At 38.2% G+C, this 19,472-nt stretch overlaps 2 protein-coding genes across 2 annotated transcripts in view; one reads left to right on the top strand and one right to left on the bottom strand.

Annotated features, from left to right (window-relative positions):
• Positions 1-2,042: 2,042 nt before the first annotated feature.
• FBXL5 (F-box and leucine-rich repeat protein 5) lies at positions 2,043-17,089 on the top strand (the record flags this gene model as incomplete). Its single annotated transcript, XM_010086576.1, has 6 exons — positions 2,043-2,168; positions 3,132-3,280; positions 3,475-3,557; positions 4,968-5,690; positions 8,534-8,682; positions 16,443-17,089. Coding segments are annotated over 6 exons (1,307 nt in total), but the record flags the coding sequence as incomplete, so codon positions are not given.
• A 1,385-nt stretch (positions 17,090-18,474) lies between these two features.
• CC2D2A (coiled-coil and C2 domain containing 2A) overlaps positions 18,475-19,472 on the bottom strand; it is a 50,501-nt gene continuing 49,503 nt past the window's right edge. Inside the window, exon 33 of the mRNA XM_010086575.1 lies at positions 18,475-18,780. Within this exon, the coding sequence (XP_010084877.1) occupies positions 18,592-18,780 (189 nt within the window). The 3' untranslated portion in view covers positions 18,475-18,591. The remainder of the gene's footprint in view (positions 18,781-19,472) is intronic.

The raw sequence follows: 19,472 nt of genomic DNA, 5'->3' as shown, positions 1-19,472 counted from the left end.
TCTAAGGGGTTTTGAATTAAAAATGCTACTGTTACTATATCAGTAAAATTTTTATGTCATTAGGTTATTAGGTAGAAATAAAATACGTAGCAGAATGGAAGTTTAAAACAAGTGGTGTTCTAACATTTTCTCATGATCTGTTCTTTTTATATTCAAACATCGAAGGAAACTGTGTGAATGTTAGTTTTAGTATTGATTCTTTAGATATTACTTCAATAACTTCTACTGCTGTAAGGTTTTCTTATAGCTTCTGTCCTCATCTCTCCTGTTAATTAAAATTTTCTATTGAGAAGTGTAACCTTTGCAAAAGTACCTGTTCAAATAGACAAAAATACTCTGTATTCCTATGAGGCCAGTTACAAGTCATCAGAGTAGATCTGTAGCTTTAAATATTTCTATTTGTTTTTGTCCATATTTAAGTATTAAACAATCACTGGAGTATGACATGGCAGGCTTCACAATTGCTGCCGTATCACTGTAGTTGAGCAGAAAGGAGACAATCTGTGCTGTATAACTGTAAAATAAACTATATTTTATGTGCCTTTAAGATTTTGAGAGAAAGCTAACAATATATAACTTAAATTTTGAGATACATAAAAGCTAAAACCTTCTTTCTGGCTTCTAAAATCAGTACAAGGCAGAGTGGAGACTTTTGTTCTGAATTAATTTTTTTAGTTAGATAAATCTTACTGAAAATAATAGATTGGCCTATGAGCTGCCAAAGAATGGAAAAGAAAGATTTCGGATTTAAAATTAAATTTTCATTTTCACCTAAAACTGAGTTGTCTCCATTCAGTGCTATACAAAAAAAGATAATTGGCAACTGCTTAAAATGACTTATTCCTAAACCTGTTTTTGGCACAACAGGAAGCTAGTTTCATGACGTACTGTCTGTACTACTAGAGTTGTTTGTGCAGAAGTGCTCTAAACAGGGTGGAAGCTTCTCAAATGGGATTTACTGCCAGAGGGAAAAAAAGAATATAAAACTACAGACTTAATTAAATTTTAAACTTTTTTTTTTCTCCTAACACAGGGAGGGCTTCTGAGGCTTTTTATGTATTATAAAGATGGGCTAAACAAGATGAGAAATGTTACTGAAACACTTGCTTCACAGTTGGCTGAAAATCAGTTAGGATGTCATAGTCAGGGTTGATCATATGAGAAACTTTGTGCCTTCAGATACCGCTCAGCAGGGGTTGCTCTTGCTTTTGAGATAGTAGGATGCCCCACTAGTGAGGTAGTAGAATAAGGTGTTTGTGTTTTAAGCATGCCTACGCTGAAGGAGGCAGCAGACCTGCTTACACCAAGCCCAACACTACAGTATACCCAAACTAGAAAGAAATTCTGCCTGTGGAGTAACCCTTGGGGAGAGGGGGGTGCCCTACTAGCTAAAACAGTGGTGTTGTTGCTGATATTCATGTTCATCTAGATGTTCTACAAAGTGATTGTCTACTAATTTGAGTCATATGTATGTAACAATCCAGTATTGTATAGCTTTTGTAAGTAGGCTACTCTGGAACTTGGGTTTCTTGATCCTGGAGTTGTCGTGTGCAGTGACTGAAAACAGGCTAATAAGATGCATCTTGGTTGAAAGTATATTTGTGAGATTCCAGAGGAAAACAGAAATGTCTTAACCCAGCTGTTATACTGAAAGTTGCTGGTTAATGTATGTAGCAGAAAGAACTTCAACACTCCAAATACTCCATAATCCTTTCTGTTATTTTTGCAACCATATTGATCCCTAGTAAGAAAATAAGGACAACAGGCATATCTCAGAATAGTGTAATGGGCTGTGAGTTCTGTAATGGTACTGAAACTGTTCCAGGAATCTTGTGAAGCTTTAAAATATAGATCAAACAAGAATTAGGTCAATGCTCAGTCCAAACTTAGTTGAGATGAATGCAAAATTCATTTCTATCTTTAGGTCAGGTCACAGTATACTGAGAAGTGATCATTGCTGTTTTCTGCATTGATGAGAAGTTTGTCTTAACTTTTTTCTTTCTTTTTCCTTGTCTTCTTTTTTTGGGGTGGGGGTTGAGTAGGTGATTGGTATAGTGGTCCTGCAGCAGATCTTGAGACGGAACCTGATGAGGAATGGGTAAAAAACAGGAAAGATGAAAGTCGTGCTTTCCAGGAATGGGATGAAGATGCTGACATAGATGAATCTGGTAGGTAAATTCTGATTTTCGTGAATTATTTTTTCCTGAATATGACATAGCTGTAAGAAATAAATGTATAAAAAGGAGTCATTTCTGTAAAATCAGTTTAAAATACAGATTTTATCATAGTTGATACCAGTACATTGAAATAATGACAAATGCAATAATACTTATGTTCAGTCTAGATTAAATGCTTACTAACCAAAGTAGAGTTATACAGTGAAAAAGAACATGAAGTTTTGTCTAGCAACTAATTAAGGTTCCTGAAAGGAGTGCTCTTTTTCCTCATCTTCATCTCATCCTGACTCCCACCTGAGTGGAGAGAGGAGAAAAAAAAAAGGGAAGGGGGTAATGGTGGGAGGGTGGAGAAGCAGGCAGCTGGCTTTAATGAGCTGCATTAGTTCATCTAGGAGAGAGCAAACATGGATGCAGGTAGAATTGTTATGGGGATGTGTCTGGAGTTAGGAAGGAGGTAAAAGCTAGGCTTCATCTCTTCAGGAAGTTTGGATGAATCATCTTGCATCCTAATGCATTCTAGGCTTAATTTAAAATTTGTCTTAAGCTGTTATATCACAGGATATTAAATACTGTGAGATAGTATTTCAGTGTATAAAGCAAGTAACTGGAAACAGCTGCCCCAAAGAGCCCTGAGCAGTACATAATCTGTAGTAAATATTTCTCCAAGTCCTTTAATAATAACTTTCTGTTAAGACTCTTACTGTTTGTACTTGCTCATGCAAGTTAAACTTTTCAGGACTGTCAGAAAGACAAGCAGGTGGTTTTTAAAGATGAGGCTTAAGTAGTCTGTTGAGCTAGAATTCAGCAAAAGTTTGATGTAAGGTACTTTCTGAAACTTATGCCTTGTTAAGCTTTCTTTAATTTCCTGATAATGTGTTTGATGTAAGATGGCAATGTGAATTCCAAGTAATTCGAAGAATATTTTAAGTCTTTCTTCTTGGTTTTATTTTGCAGAAGAAGCAGCTGAAGATTCCCTTGCCATTAATATAGCACAAATGGAAAAACGTTTACTTCATGGCTTAATTCATAATCTCCTCCCGCACGTAGGCTCCTCAGTGAAGACGTTTGTATTGGCCTATAGTTCTGCAGTGTCTAGCAAAATGGTATGTAATTTGAAACTGGCATTTAATAATTGTGGTTATGCAGCCTCTAATTAATAACTGATACGCCTGAGTTTAAAACACTTGGGTGGTCAAAATGAGTTGCAATTTAAGAGAATGTTAATTTATATGTTGTCTGACACCGTGTGCAGCCTTATTGGCTTGTCTTTACTGATTATTTTCCTTTCCTTTTCCAGGTTAGACAGATCTTGGAGCTTTGCCCCAACTTGGAGTATTTGGATCTCACTCAAACTGATATTTCAGACTGTGCATTTGAAAGGTTAGATAATTGTTGTTTCTTTAAAAAAAAGCGGCTTTTTGAGTGGAAAAACATTCAAGCATGTCTTAGTCCATTGCCAATAAAGAGAGAAATAGGGAACTCGCATTCAGGATTCACACGTAACTAAGAACTAAACCAGTGTAACAAATCAACAAAATGCTTTGTCTTCACTGTTGGATAGGTATTACCTTTCAATGTATAGCTATCCATAACAGTAACTGTATTTTGTTCTAGTATTAACAACTTGAAATTGTCCATAGATTTTTGTAGAGTCTCAGTTATGTTAGTTCTTGGTCCAATATAGCTGTTAGTGTTTGGAATACTGCTGTTTAAGGCACTGATGAAATGGTGGGCAAAGCTCTAAGGCTTAGGTGTAGTAACTGTGGATTCCTGAGTCCTTCTGAAGCCTTTGGCTCAGAAATCAATCTTTGTGAGCTTTTATCAATCTCTAGTGAAACTTACATCATTTGCCTTATATGTATATTTCCAGCACCCCAAGTTGTAACTCAAAAAATTAGTTTGGCTTGCTGTAAATATAAGTAATCACTTATGTTAACTCTCATTTACTTTGCATAAACTATGGATAGGTAAAGGTAATTTACATAAGCTATATACTTTGATAGCTAATAACAGTATGACTGTAGATCAAATTTCTATTTCAGTTGAAAAAGATATGGCTGAAGGGGTGAGTTTTGTTAATATGAAAAAGTCTGATTTCATTACCATCTCTAATCCTCATCACTTTTATGGAATAATTAATACTGTACACAGAATGTGTTTCAGGAATCCACCTGCTCTCCCTGAAAGAAATAGGAAATGACAGACGGATATATGATCTAAGTATACTGATATTTCAATACGTATGAAGAGCCAAGCTTGAGAAACTCAAATACTAGAAATTACATACATTAAAATACTTTGAACTGAATATTACATCTCAGATATATATATTTTTTTTTTAGAGTGGTGAAATTTGCTAGTTCAGTAAGTTCACTTTTTTCATCCTTCTGAGAAGTTAACTGTGATGTCTAGTAACTTGGATGGCTCTTGGTAACTGCATTATACACAACAGAAGCTGCTTTTTGAAATTGTTGTCACACTGTTTTTGGTATTTGCAGTCTGATCTACTATTTAAAAATTAAGTGTATGGCAAATTTGGACTTAGGTCAGTGTGTGGAAAAAACAGGTTTTTACTGATTTTTGATTCATTCCTTTAGACATAATTTTTCTAGGCATATATACAGCACGTAAGAGTATCAAATCTAACCTGTCTGGGGTATTTCTTTAAATAGTCTGTGAATTAATGTAAGTGTTTTACTTCTGAATTGTTTATATATCTAGTCTTAATATCTGTCTCTGAACAAAAACTTAAAAAAAAGCCAACCAAACCACGTTTTTCCCTAATTTCAGCTGGTCTTCAGTTGGTTGTTGTCAAAATCTACGCCACCTTGATCTGTCTGGATGTGAAAAAATCACGGATGTGGCTATAGAGAGGATTTCCAGAGCACTGGGTATCATATCGACTCGCCATACCAGAGGTATTCTGAAAAGCTGCAGAAACAGGAATGCTAAGACTTTGTGGAAAAACAGAGAGATTACTCTGCGGTCCAACAAGAAGTATAATTGTTTGCATGAAATCAACAATGAAAACCTCCTTGAGGGAGGAGATAGTGAGCAGCATTGGACTAAACCGGACGACTCAGAAAACTTCAGTTCTGCTTATGTGTGGATGCTAGATGCAGATGATTTAGCTGACATTGAAGATGCTGCGGAGTGGAGACACAGAAACGTTGAAGGGTTTTGTCTTATGGAACCAACATCCCATATTAATTGTTCTGCATCTTGCTACAGTAGAGACATTTATGGATTAAGGACTAGAGGGTGGCAGCAGCACTGTGCTTCTACTGACTTGATTTACTGCGGTCACTCATTTTGTTGTGCTGGGTCAGCAGTAAGAACTATTCGAGCACTTCCAGAGTCCTCTGCACTGTGTAAAAAACCAACAAGGACTAAGCAGTCAGAGAAAAAAGACTCTGTGTACTCTGGGAGTGAAAAAACAGATGAAGAGACTGCACGAGTTCTTCAATTTCTCAGTCTGTCTGGATGTTACCAGATCACAGACCGTGCTCTCAGGTGAGGAGACATTTTTGAACTATTTTACTGCAGTATTTTTTTTTTATAATTTTATTTGTTGGATCATTCTGAGGTGAATCTGCCTAGTTTCAGCAGAAACATTTTTATTGAAGAAACTCTGGTAAGTTTGAAATGGTCTTTGCATCTTAAAATATTTAAAGTCCAGACTTGAAAACTTTATCCAGCTTTTCCTTTGGGGATTAAAAAATAATGAAATATTTTAGACATATCCTCCTAAGTCAAGTATTTTTGTGGATTTGTTGTTCTGGGAAGTATTGATGCTTTTAGATTTGATCTTTAGTGATTTTTTTGTTAGAAAATTATGTTGATTCACTAATTGTACATTATGCCTGTCAATACAATTGTTACTCCAGTTCTATAAAGTTTTATCTCATTTAACCTCTGTGGATAATGGCGTAATTTATGGACAGGCTGGATTGATGGGCCAAGGCCATTTGGATGAGATTCAACAAGGCTCAGTGCTGGGTCCTGCACTTGAGTCACAACAACTCCATGCAGTGGTACAGGCTCAGGAGAGAGTGGCTGGAAAGCAGCCTGATGGAAAAGGACCTGGGAATGTTGGTTGACAGCCAGCTGAATATGAGCAGGCAGTGTGCCTGGGTGGCCAAAAAGGCCAAATAGCATCCTGGCCTGCATCAGAAATAGTGTGGCCAGCAGGACTAGGGAAGTGATCATACCACTGTGCTGGTGAGACCACACCTCGAATATTGTGTTCAGTTTTGGGTCCCTCACTACAGGAAAGATATTCAGGTGCTCGAGCAGGTCCAGAGAAGGGCAACAAAGCTGGTGAGGGGTCTTGAGAAGAAGTCCTGTGAGGAGCAGCTGAGGGAACTGGGGTTTTTTAGTCTGGAGAAAAGGAGGCTGAGGGGAGACCTTATCGCTCTATACAACTACCTGAGAAGGAGGTAGTAGCCAGGTGAGTGTCAGTCTCTTTTTCTCAAGTAACAAGTGATAGGACAAGAAGAAACAGCCTCAAGTTGCACCAAGGGAGGTTTAGATTGGCTATTAGGAAAAATTTATTCACCAAGAGGGCTGTAGAACAGTGGAACAGGCTGCCCAGGGTAGTTGTTGAGTCACCATCCCTGGAGGTATTTAAAAGACCTGTAGCTGTGGTGGACTTGGCAGTGTTAGGTTTATGGCTGAACTCTATCTTAAGGGTCCTTTCCAATCTAAGTGATTCCATGATAATTTTGTGTGTTAGGATTTCACATTAAATATGACTTCATATGACAATTAAAGGAGGAGAAAAAATAGTTGAAGTTGACTTGAACATTGAGGTGGCTTCAAGAGTTACAAAATTTCCTGTGTGACAATATTTGCCATTGATATTTTGTATTGTGTCAGAAAAATGTAGTTATTGCTTCGTAATGAAAATGCGATGAGGCCGAAGTGCTCGCTGTTCAGGTGTGCTGCAGCACTTAGGGCTAATTAAGCTTCTTGGAGTGGGAAGACTTCATGCCTACCTGTACTGTATGCTGTTGTCAACTGAGAAGTAGTGTGAGGTGCTGCTGGCATTGATTTGTCTCTTCAGAGACTTCATCCCCATTTGATGTTCAGAAGTATCAGATGTTCAGATGTCTCCTGTAGTGGTTCCTCTGACACACGCTCTTTCAGTCACCAGTGCTAGTCTTGCTCAGAATAAGCTTCAGATAGCTGTGCTTTGTGTTTGTGTTGCTGTTGGAGTGTTGGAGCGGACTGGTAGTGCTACATTTAATTTGGTGCTGATTAGGTCATGCTGTGTGTAGTTTGCATGTTACTGGTCTGTTTTTTCATGAGTTGGTAATCTAGGACCAAAGAGAGGTTTGGCCATTGCATCATGGGAAGAGTTTAGTTGTGGTGCGCGTTTCCCATTGGTGCTTTTTGGATAAAAGACATTATTTAAGAGCTGAGAGTGTGGTTCTTGCACTTACCAGAATAGTTTGAGTCCCTGAAGAAAGAGAATGAAACCTCCTAATAGAAACACTTGCCAGTTCATATCATAGAAAAATTGTTAACCGATAGCTGGTTTTGTGGTCAACAGTTCTACTTCTGCCTGCTGACAAGAGAAAGTTGTACAGTGAGGCTCTGAAGATATTTTCAATTATATGTCCTGGCTTGAATCTGCAGCTTGGTGATTCAAGCCTGGTGGTTTTTTTTCAGGTGGGTGAGCTTGTTTGTGATTGAAGTTGGGCTGGCAGCCCTGTGAGCTCACAGAGAAGCAAGCAACCTAACATGGAGTGATTGCTCAGGTGTGATACATCCATGAGGCTGTTGCATCAGCAGCCAAACTCTTGCATTCGAAGGAAAAACAGAGAATTCCCCTTGGAATAATAAGGTGGTGTGTTGGCAGAGAGAGGTTCCACTGTCAGCCCCAGGAAAATATAAACTTGAATTCTAAAATAATGTTAACCAAAAAAAATATAAGGCACTCGAACTTTTGGAAGCATAATGTACCAATCTTGGGAGTGTCATGTTTTCAGGGTGGGTTGAGGAACATGTACCACCTTGGAAGGGTTGCCAAAATGAGTGGTGTTTTGGAGAAGAATGTCTTGGTAGCTCTTTGAAATACTTCGTCATCTCTGGAGTCATTCATAAACAAAGCGATTTACCATTCAAGTCTGTCAGAAGGAACTGTTAATTTCTGTAGAAATCAGTTCATTTTTAGGTCTGTTATGCAGCTTCTGGGGTATGAAACTACCAGATTTAAAATGGCATGATTTATTAGAGTTGAGGTTTTTTCTTGTTATGAGATGCAATTAAGTCTGTGACTTGGTGACATAGTGGAATGCTTGTCAGTCTAGCGCTGTTCAGGCTCTTAACAGCTCTCTTCTGTCTGTTAACAGGGCATTGACTCTGGGAGGAGGACTGCCGCATTTGGAACACCTTAACCTCTCGGGTTGTCTCACTGTAACTGGTGCAGGCCTGCAGGATTTAGTTTCTGCATGCCCTTCTCTAAACGATGAACATTTTTACTACTGTGACAACATTAACGGTAATGTCTTTTTATGAAGACATGATGCTTTTCTAGGGAGCAATGTTTGGTTTAAAGGCACTTCTTAAAAACAAAAAGATTCACCAAACCCCAACTTTTTTTTTTTTTTTCTTGTCTGTATAGCACTGAGTTTCACAGATTAATCATGAAATGACAACTGTTAAGTCAGTGTTTCCTGATTTGTTCTTCTGGGTTTTTTGCTCGACACTAGTACAGTTCTGTATTACATGAACTAAAAACGCTTTCCTATGTATCTCATAATTTAGTTTAGCATAAATAATAGGGGCTAGAAAGTAAGTCTCCATATAGCTAGTACACACTTGTGCTCTCTGTATCTTCCCTCTAAACCATGTAGTTCTGTTTTCTTTATGGTCATAACTTCAGACAGGGTTCGTTAGATCGGTACCAAAGCAGTGATCTTTAGGAAAGGAATGACATGTTTTGTGTTTTGCTATGCAAGCCTCCCTCCCATATTGCAGTAGTTTTAGTATAGGATATTTTGGATCCTACCATCGTGTGTCCTTATGGAAAATGTAATTTAGTTTTTCTGGTTTTGCTTGAGTCAGTAATTTAGGAAGGGATCTAAGCTGAGGAAGGATCTGGATAAATGCATAAAATATGTTTATGGTGAAAGTCTTTTCAGTGTTTACCCCACTGGAATTCAGTCTATTATGCTAGGTCCAGTAAGTCCATAGTATTAGAGATGGGAACCACGGTGTGGCTTGTTTTCTATGTGTGAATATAAAACAGGTAAGTGCAATGGAAAGGAAGGGAAAAGGAGGACAATAACTGAGCTCACGGAAGAGCTATAAGAGCTATAAGAGCTAACTGCGTGTAAAATGAAATTATATTCCCTGGTAGTTCATGGTGTTCAGTTTGGTAATTTGCATCTATACTGAGATGCAGCCACAGCAGGGGTACAGGATGCCAGAGTTTTGGTAGTACAAGTTAATCTGTACTGACAATTGGGTATTTGATCCATTGAAATTGATATAAGATGATGTACTTGGATTGGATCCTAATATTAGAAGTGAAAATATTAAACCATATTTTGTTTCCATAATTTTTGCACTTTTATGCACCTTTTTGACACTGCTGTTATGTTTTATATGAGACGTGCTCTTTATTACTTCCTTCCATTCCATCGAAACTACAGCTTTTAAAAATCTTCTAGCATTTCAACCTGAAAATTTTAAGATTCCTTTTTTAAAAATCCTTCAGTGACTCTCCTTCCTGCATTGTGTGGAGTTTAAAGATGTCTTCAAAGACCAGTTAAAAGCCTTTTTCCTTTTATATCTGATTCCTTGCTATTTCTCCTGTTTTCACTTCTGTCAGTAATACCAGAAATGATGTTCTCGTTTGTCTTCAGACATTTCTGTTTCTCTCTTTGTCCCCAAAATATGCTATGTCATCTTAGTATTAGTTTACAAAACCAAAATCTCTTGTGAGAGTCCACCACTTTACAGCTCAGCTGTTCCATAATATCCTCAAGAAATTATTTATATTTAAGTAGAATACTTTTTGGAATTATTCTGTAAAGTTGTCCTGACCCTCTTCCTGTTTATTTCCTTCCTTTTACTGCCTCCTGGAAACTGTGAGCCTATAAACGCTGCTTGGTTCTGTAAAGCATCATGCATGCTTTTGGATGAACAGTTACTCCTGTAGAGAGAAGTCAACAGGAGAATGAGGCTGTAATGGTCTGACTTCTTACATCTATAGAGAAATAGCAACATCTCAGAAGTTTGTAGCTGTTTCTTTAAGGAAGTCAATAAAAACTTACGGGGGGGGGAGGTGTCCTAGCAAAATTCTGAAATGGGAAATAACCTTTTACAACTGAATCCCTTGGAGTTTTATCTGGGCACTGCTCTTTATATTTTCACTTAAACTTCATTGCGATAGGGCTATTCAGTGTGAAACTAATACCTTATTCCGTTCTGTCAGCAGCAGGATTTCTGTGACAGCTTGAACTTTTTCTGTATCATTTGGTATTTCTAAAGTAACTGGAGGGAAAGCAGTAGCTGTTTCATTTAAATCAATCCATATCTGAAGCTGTTTATGTTTGTCTGCACATATATGGATTGTGTTATTAAGGGCTGCACAAAGATTACTGGTCTGTAAGCACGTAGCGAATAATTTCATAGTTTTCTTTGCCTACCAGCTTATCAGGGATTGTTTTCAAGGAAGGAGATATGTTCTGGGATCACATTGGAAAATCAGTCAGTCTTGCAGAACAAAAAATGGAGCCAACAGCATGGAATTTAGCCATCTTTGAATAATAAAGATACCACTTTGTTGTCTGTTGACATATAAAGGTTTTTGCTTTCACCTACAACCTATTTTCAGATTTTTTAGTAAACACTGAACCTATCAGGGGCCCTTACATACAGCCTCATTGGATTTTCTTTGTGGAGATTTTCATGGACTTGTTTGGTAGACATGTTTGCAGTTTTCAGCTTTCCATTGCAAGTTCTGGTCTAACATAACTGCTCTACCTTTTTAGTAGACTAAAGCTAAAAATGTAGCAGCTATAGTTAGACTCAGCTGGGTCTGAGTCACAGCCTGCTGTTGCACAGCAGTAATATGTTGCAGGTTTTACGAGCAGAGACCATGAATTTGCACACACTTCTAAATTTATTTTGTTTGTTTACTGTTAGTATGACTTCAGTTTTTGGTTTCCATACTAATGTTTAGGATCTCTACCTATGTTTTGTTCAACACTGGAGACTTGGAGTTACATAACCCTCAGCTGCAGCTGAAAACAAATCTGTCATTGTAACACCCCTTCTAATTGCTGGTTTTGTTTAACGTCTAAAACACATCTGATTGTAAGTCACACTGAACTCAGTAAAAACAGTTTAATGTTTGAGTTACCTCTTGCCATGTAAAAGTTTGTATTTTCCCACAGGGTGTTTTGTCCAGCTGTGTTCAATCGCCTTACTGTATTCTCAGCTTTAAAGCCTGGAGTGCTGTCAGCTTCAGGATTAGAAAAATGGGGCTCCCTAATTTCTGCAGCAGTACTTCTTTGCAGCTTTTAAGTATGATTCAGTTTCTATGATTTTTAATGATGTATTGCTAAGATGTTGTAATTAAAGGAATAGGGCATTAAATGAAGACAAGTTGTGATTCTGACAATTCACTCTTTTCTTCTGACATTTAGAAATTAATTGGTCGTAGTTTGATCTGTCTTCCAGCAATGGAGCCAAGGCCTTGCCATTTCTGTAAAGATTTATGGACTCCTGTGTGCAGATTTATATGGGAATGCATTGTTGTTAGACTTCAAGAGTTTGGTCTCTAAGTTCTACAGATAAGCAAGGTGCTCTTATAAAAAGGTCTGTACCAAAGACTGATAGAGAGTAGCCCTTTGTAAACTCAGATTTGAATTTAATATTGCCGTAATATATTTTTTAAAGCTAATGCTTAATTAGATCATGTTTTTGGTAATTCCCTTGAAATGTGTTACTTTTGCTATATTACCATCAAGTATAGTATGAAGTGGTGATGATGGGGCCTCTTACTGGTGGTGGCTGTGAAAAGAACTGTCTGTCCTTCCCTCCTTTGTGTTCCTCCCAGCTCATTCTTACTGCCTTCCTGTGGCCAGCATTAGTCTTTGTGTGGCTACTTGGTAAACTCAAAGAACTAGGGTAGCTGAAAGCTGCTTTTTTTTTTTTTTTTTTGTCGTCTTTCTAGATTGGTCAGGGACCCATGTTGCTGTAGACCGCTTTAATGTTTCTGCTGCCACAGGCGAGAGCTAGAACAAGTGGCTGAAGGGATGTGGTGGTGGCAGCCAGTTGTCCTGTCTGGAGTGGCTCTTTCACCGTGGCCTTTGTCTGGGCTCACATGTATTGTTGGTGAAATGCCTAACTTCTTTCTAGGAAGTTTAAACTAATTTTTGTTTCACTAGTACATGGAACAAAATGGAGTAATCAAACAGCTATGCTCCTTTCTTACATTGCAAGATGTGTTTATATGTAGTTTGTTTGAAAACCCTGAGAGCTGTTCACCGTGAGTAAGCAGACCTCTGTTCTGGGTCACCTGAAGCATCTGAGTAATCAGATGTGCATGTAAGAGCATTATAATAATCCAGTTCAGCGGTAATTAAACGAGTAACGTAGACAGTCGCAGGTTATATGAGAATCTGATTAACTTTGCTTTCCCAGGTGAACCAGCCCAAAATACATTTAATTTAGGCACATCGCTGCTAGCACTCATTAAGTCTTCCCAGTCAGTAGAAAGAGACCCTTCTGAAAGTGATTCAGCCCTGCTGTCAGATCTAAAAGGGCTGTCCCACTCACTGGGCAATATAAAAGGAAGTGTACACACCTTCCATATTGCTTCAGTGAGGTGAGATGAACTGGAGACCTTGTATATAGAGTCCAAAGAAAACAGGAGAGAGTGGTTTTTGGCAAAGAGGCCATTTGAATTTTGACAGAGATAGTTTGAAAACAAAACCCAAATGGGGTCAGTAGCAAAGAGTGGGGAAATCAGATATTAGGAAGCCGGAGAGGTGTAGCCAAAAGTCAGCTGTAATAAATAACACTAGGGAAATAAAAAATAATCTCTGTGCCTGTCAAAAGAAAGGCATTTCAATTTTGCTATCTGTATCAAATGTAAAAAGAACAAGCTAAGGAGGGCTAGGGCGTTCATAGAGGAGATAAATGACCTGTGATGGAGGAGACCAATTGCCATGTCAAAACATAAACAAAATGAGTCAAAACCAAACAGCCTTACTGTTAAAACAGCCATCAGTGACATTTACTACCTTGTTGTAATAAGAGCATAAAATGCTCTCCAAATTATGGGAATTGTCTGTAGATGCTAAGAAAGAGCACAGGGTGGGAGATATCAGGAGATGTGATTTGAACCCTGAATATTTAATTTTGTCAGAGTTCTTTATCAGAGGCTTTAAAGGGACATTGGTGGTAGTAACAGGATTAGATGTGGGACAAGAGATGAAACATAGGAGGAAGGGTGAATTTTCACTGTGATGTGGTTAATGTTGTAAGTCAGTGCCTAGTAAATTAGGAAACAAACGTATAAATTTTTCAGATGATGCAGTTTGCTTAGAAGTTTCTAAGATTTTGAGGTTTTAAGTTGCTGTAAGACTATACTGAAATCTAATTTAAAGATAGAAAGAAAGAGTAGGGCTTAATGGTGACTGTTCAGGATGGACAGGAGTCTGGGAGGTGACACCCCTCTCCATTCCCCAACCCAAGAGTTCTGTGCTGTGATCAGTCCTACTCAGCATTTCCATTGCTGTCCTGGTGTATAATGCACATGGCAATTTCCAAGCTTAAAGTAACTCAAAGTAACGATGCTGGTGCTGAAGATTTCCTGAAGGACTTCTCATGAGCTTCAGTGTAGCTGTATGTATGGTTATACATCCAGGTGGCTGGGAATAATCAAACTGTGATTGCATGAAACTGCATTCGGAGCTGGCAGTTGCAATGTGGAAACAATGATTTCAGAGAGCTATAGGTGCTAATTCTGAGATCTTTCCTGTTTGCAGCAGCAGCCAAAAAGGCCACTACTGTTACGCATCATCAGGGTGTTGAGAACAAGAGAGAGGTGTTGCTGCATGGTCCTGGAAGCCTTGGGGCACTCACATTTGGAGTACTGCATGTGGTTTTGGTCTCCCCATCTTGAGGAATGTATGTGATGGAGTTACAGGAGATACAGAAGAGGTTGCTAAAAAGAGGGAACTGAGCAGCTGTCTTGCAAGGAGATGCTCAGAAGACTGGAATGTTTCAGTCTGGGAATGAGAAGGCTGAAAGGGAGATGATTGCATACAGAAAGGGGAAAGCAGTAGATGAAGTTAATGTGCAACAGTAACTCCAAATTCTGCAGTGTTAGAGCTCAGGGACAGTAGATGAAGCGAGTAGGCGACTGATTTAAAGAAGATGGACAATGTAGTGACTTTCTGGAACTTGGTCCTGTGGGAATTGTGGAAGCAGTTAATATCAGCAGATTTAAAGAGAGGTTAAACAAATGCATGCACAACTGAAGCATAAACAAATGCTAAAGGGAACAAACTTTTAATGTCCTTACTACGATAGGTGAGGGATGCTGGGAAGACATGAAAGGTATGCACGACAGGCTTATGGTCTCCCTTGATAGCACTAGCTGTTGCCAGTGATGAAGGTAGGGTTAGAGGGACCATTGGTCAGACCTAGAAGGGCAGTTTTTATGTTCCAGTTATGAGCATGAGGAAGAACATTCTTAAAGTGAGCAAGAAAAGGATGGAAAACAAATACTGAAGTATACTGAGTATTCCTTTCCTTAGGATGTTGTGGTTCTGTACCTTTTGTTGACAGCCATTTTACTAGAAATGTGACAGTTGCTTCAGAATTACTGATGTGCTGCTTAGCTGTGGCAATACTGAGGAAGGTCAGCTACAACTTGGAAAATGTTGCTGCACAGAACATGCTCTGCTAAACCAGCTGTTCAGAAGCACTGAGTCTCCTTTTTAAAGGACTTAATGAAGAAGCTTTCAAACTAGCTCGTAAGTGACTTGGAGGATCAAAATTTAGTTCAGGTGAATAAAAAGATTTGAAAAGGAAAATGAGCTTATTAGCAAACAAAAAGTTTACTGTTTTGCATTACCATTGTCCTTCATTATAGCTTCAGGTTTGTTTTCTTCAGCCTCATGCATGTTAACTTCATTACCTGGTAGAATATTGCTCATCGGTGTGTGGCATGAAGCAGAAAGCTGATTTCTAGACACCAGGTTCTCAGAAATTAATTATGACTTCAAGTTACTGTTCAAGGGGAAAAAACAAGCCAGACATAGCATGGTGCCCTGGTTTGTTATATTATTTTGCTAGTCCTTTCTAAATGTATTAAAAACACCTTTAAATATTCTTTGGTTTGTCTCAAATACAACTGCCGGAAATTTGGGTCATTCTGGTTAGGTCCTTACCAGCTTGTTTTAGTTAACTCAGCAACCCACTTGCAATTTATGTTGGGTGCCAGAGTTCAGGCAACCTGAATGTAAATGCTTGTGTCTCTAAAGCAGGCATATGGCTGCAGGAAATAAATCCTGTGCCAATAAATTTAATAGTTTCTTATCTCAAGATCACTTTAACCTTTCAAATTAAAGGGATAACAGTAAGTGAAGGTAAGTGGAGGTGGGTAGAATTACAGTGCTCGTTTATACTGTCTGTGTTTGCAATGTATTCATTCTTTTTGAATGGCAAGTTTTTAACTGTATGGCTTCTGATAACTACAGTGATAATAAAGATGATTTTTCTCTTTAGTTTTTTGAATTTCCAGTCAGAGTACATGAGGTCCAGCCAACCATCAAGTGTTCATGAAGAAGAAACCTTCCAAACTAAATTGTTTCCATTATAGTAGAAATAGTTTTGGAGATTGTTTTCTTTTCTAATGCCATGAAGTCATCATCTGAATTTGAAAAATGGCAGTTAAATATGCATTGTGAAAACACACCTCAGTTCTGAAAGCTAGCTGTGAGACCTTGCTTGAACTTGCTCATTTAGTGTTGCTTATCGTAGATCTGTGTCACTTTGAATGTGTTTTTTGTCATGAGACTAAGCTACAAGAGTAAAAATCTCTTCAAAAACACCTGTTCCAATTGAGGTTTTTATACTGTGATAGTACTGGCCGTGTTTCAGGCTTCACAGTGCTGAATGAAGCTTAGTGTATTAAAAAAGAAGGAGAAATTTTCTGCATTACCAGGTTATGAGAATTCTGAATCTAAATAAGTGGCCTCTGCTCCTTTTCACATTTGTTCTGTTTTTGTGCAGGTCCTCATGCTGAAACCGCCAGTGGATGCCAGAATTTGCAGTGTGGTTTTCGGGCCTGCTGCCGCTCTGGCGAATGACCGCTGACTTCTGATCTTTCAGTCTACTTCATTTAGCTGAGCAGGCTTCCTTTCATGCACTTTACTTACAGTTTGCATCTTGTGTTAACAATCCTTGGAGTGAGATTTGTTATACTAGCTTGATCCTGCCCACAACTTCAAAATCTTAATTATGAGTGTACTGTACAGTGTTGTAACAATCTCACAAAATCTCATTTGGTTTGAAAGGTGTTGGGTTTTGTTTTACTTAATTTGGGGAAGATGGGAAAACATTTGTTTTTTCTTAATGCCACTTTCTTCCAAGTTTGGCACTTAAATATACTTTACTGGATTATTTTGTGTTAAGTGAATGTTTTTTTATTTTGAATCCGTAAGTACAATATAAAGCTCAGCAGAGAATTTGAAATGTATTGTTTGCATCTGGGTAACAGTTATACATCTTTAGGAGCCTTGTTTCTCCCGCTTTCCTCTCATCCTGAAGTTGTTCTTTATATTGCAAAATTAGGGAAATTCCCACCTTCCTTTTGCATTTGGTTTTGTATTTGGGCTTGAAAGACATACTCAAATAAAACATTCCCACCAATAAAAAAATTATGTAGCAGTTGAATATATATGCTTTTAAGGTGTAATATCCAGGCGTACCATACCAGTAGGCTGCAGAGATTGGGTGGATGGGTGGGTGTTGCGGTGGATGCAGACCTGTGAACCTTGCAATGTGTGTGGGGGCATTTGTTTTGGTATTTTTCTTCCCATGACTGTGTTAAGATGCATTTTTGAAACAGCTTCAAGGGATGTCAGTTTTCATTCATGAAAGCCATGGAAAACAACACTACATTTTCCCCATTGCTTTATTTTTTTAAAAAGACCCCTCACTGAACAGTAGAGACTAGCTGGGAGGCAGAGAAGCCATTGTTGGGCTGAGTGAAACCTGTGTTAGGAAGAGAAGTGAGTAATGTATGAGTAGTGTGTGAGTGTGTGTGTGGGGGCAGTATGGGGAAGAGCCTGTTGCCAAGTGGAAGTGAGTATTGTAGCCCAACAACATAGCTGTTCCTTTCTGCTGGAGGTTTATAGAGGGAACCTGTGGCTACCACAGGCTCTAAATGAGAGATTTTGTGTCTAGTATTTTAGATGGACTGAGTCTAGTTTGGAATTAAGCTCAAGAACAATCTTAACTTTTGTTATGTTCTGATGAACACCCTTCCTAGCTCAGCCCACCATTTTTGCGTGGAAGACTTTAATTAGTAAGGTAACTGCAGGAAAAGGGTATATATTTGTTATCAGCATAAACAGTTAACACCACTACTTAGATACTAATAAGTGAGTATGATTTTTAGTAAATTTATTTTTATAATCTTTTACTAGGGTAACTTGCAGATAAGGATCTTGTACTCCGAAGTAATTTAATCAAATTCTTGTATAAAATGAATGAGCTTCCACTTAATTTTTGGTATAAATATTTATTAAATACTTTCACAGAAAATGTAATCTTACACCTCTAAATGGTGCTGTCATTAAACAGACACTAAGTATGAAGTAGCAGAAGAAGCATCCTCTTAAAAACTGAAGCATGGCCTTCACTGATGGCTCTTTGGTGCATGAAATTGATTCATGGGTAAATAGTCCTGGTCTTCAATCAGGAACTTGGATACTGGGAAACTGTAACTACTTGCATTGTAACTGAATGACTGCGTCTTTGAAGAGGAAGGTCTATAGATAAAGTAAGCTGACTAGCTAAAAACATAGTTTTCAAGGCATGATTCCAGGCAGGAACCAATTTTCACCTGAAGATAAGGTGGCCAAAGTCTACCATTTTACTCTAGAGGTGGGCATGTGTAATGCTTTTAAGAGTGTGGTGTCCCACTGGGAGCTATAAAATACTGCATAAAAATCACCCATTAGTACTGGAATTTGTCAGTCTCTCCCTTAGCAGTATTTAGTATCTTCAGTGTTTGTAGGGTAAATTTGCAGCTACTGAAAATCAAGTTCTCACTCTATTTTTAAAATACGGGGGATAGTCAAATCAGCAGTGTGAGAAATCTGTTTTATTTACCCTTACATAAGTAAATTTCTTGAGGTATTCTGACTGGTCTATACTACCTATTTCGAACAAGTGAAGCAACATAAATCCATACAGAGAGAACGTTTTGGGGATAAGCATGAATATACACAGCTAGAGCAAATTCAACGTTGGAAACATCAATGGTATGAACTCCTGTGCTGTGTACAGCTTCTATTAAAGGTCTGACTTCAGAAAATGGCATATGAATAGGAAATCCAGAGACCTTGGAGAAACGGGAAAAAACACATACGGTAAGAATAAAAGGTAAGAGCACTTGAATAAATACATTGTTTTAAAAATCTAGTTTACAGTGCATGTAAATTTACCTTTTCTATTGCTGGCCTGAGGAGATGCAATAAAAAAGCCCATTTTGTATTTTAATACCACATTCCTATTTCATATACTCCAGGCAAGCTTTGACATTTTTCCTCTTTAGTTTGGGTTGTTTGAAGTGAAGATGTTTAGAAATCCAGTAGAATAAAGTTATATTATTGAACACATACAGCATAACTTTGCTGCTTTTCTGCCTCTGAACTGGTTTTATTTCATTGGATTGGAGGTGGCAAATGTCTCCTGCCCATAATACATTTCAGGTCAAACAGGAACCAAAACCTCAACTCGTTTTGAAAATTGCCGTAGTTGTGGACAGTAAGGACCTAACCTTTAGAACAGCCTGGAGGAGGAATGTATGGGTACACTGGTGCCTGCAGTGAATACTTGAGTAGTACAGCATGTTGTTGTGTGGGCTCCTGCACCTGTAAGTAGACTCTGTGTAGCACTACTCGGCACCAGTGCCACATTCTTACTGACTGGATGTGAGAGCTAATGCACCCATCAGCCTATAAGCAGGCTTTTGTTATCAGAAAGCTTTTATCGTCAACATCTACAAATGAAATAAAAACAAATCATCACTCC

This window comes from Pterocles gutturalis, unplaced genomic scaffold, assembly GCF_000699245.1.
Source record: "Pterocles gutturalis isolate BGI_N339 unplaced genomic scaffold, ASM69924v1 scaffold11816, whole genome shotgun sequence".
In the NCBI taxonomy this organism is placed as follows: Eukaryota; Metazoa; Chordata; class Aves; order Pterocliformes; family Pteroclidae; genus Pterocles; species Pterocles gutturalis.
Note: the sequence above shows the minus strand (reverse complement) of the source record. Positions and strands in the feature narration are given on the sequence as shown.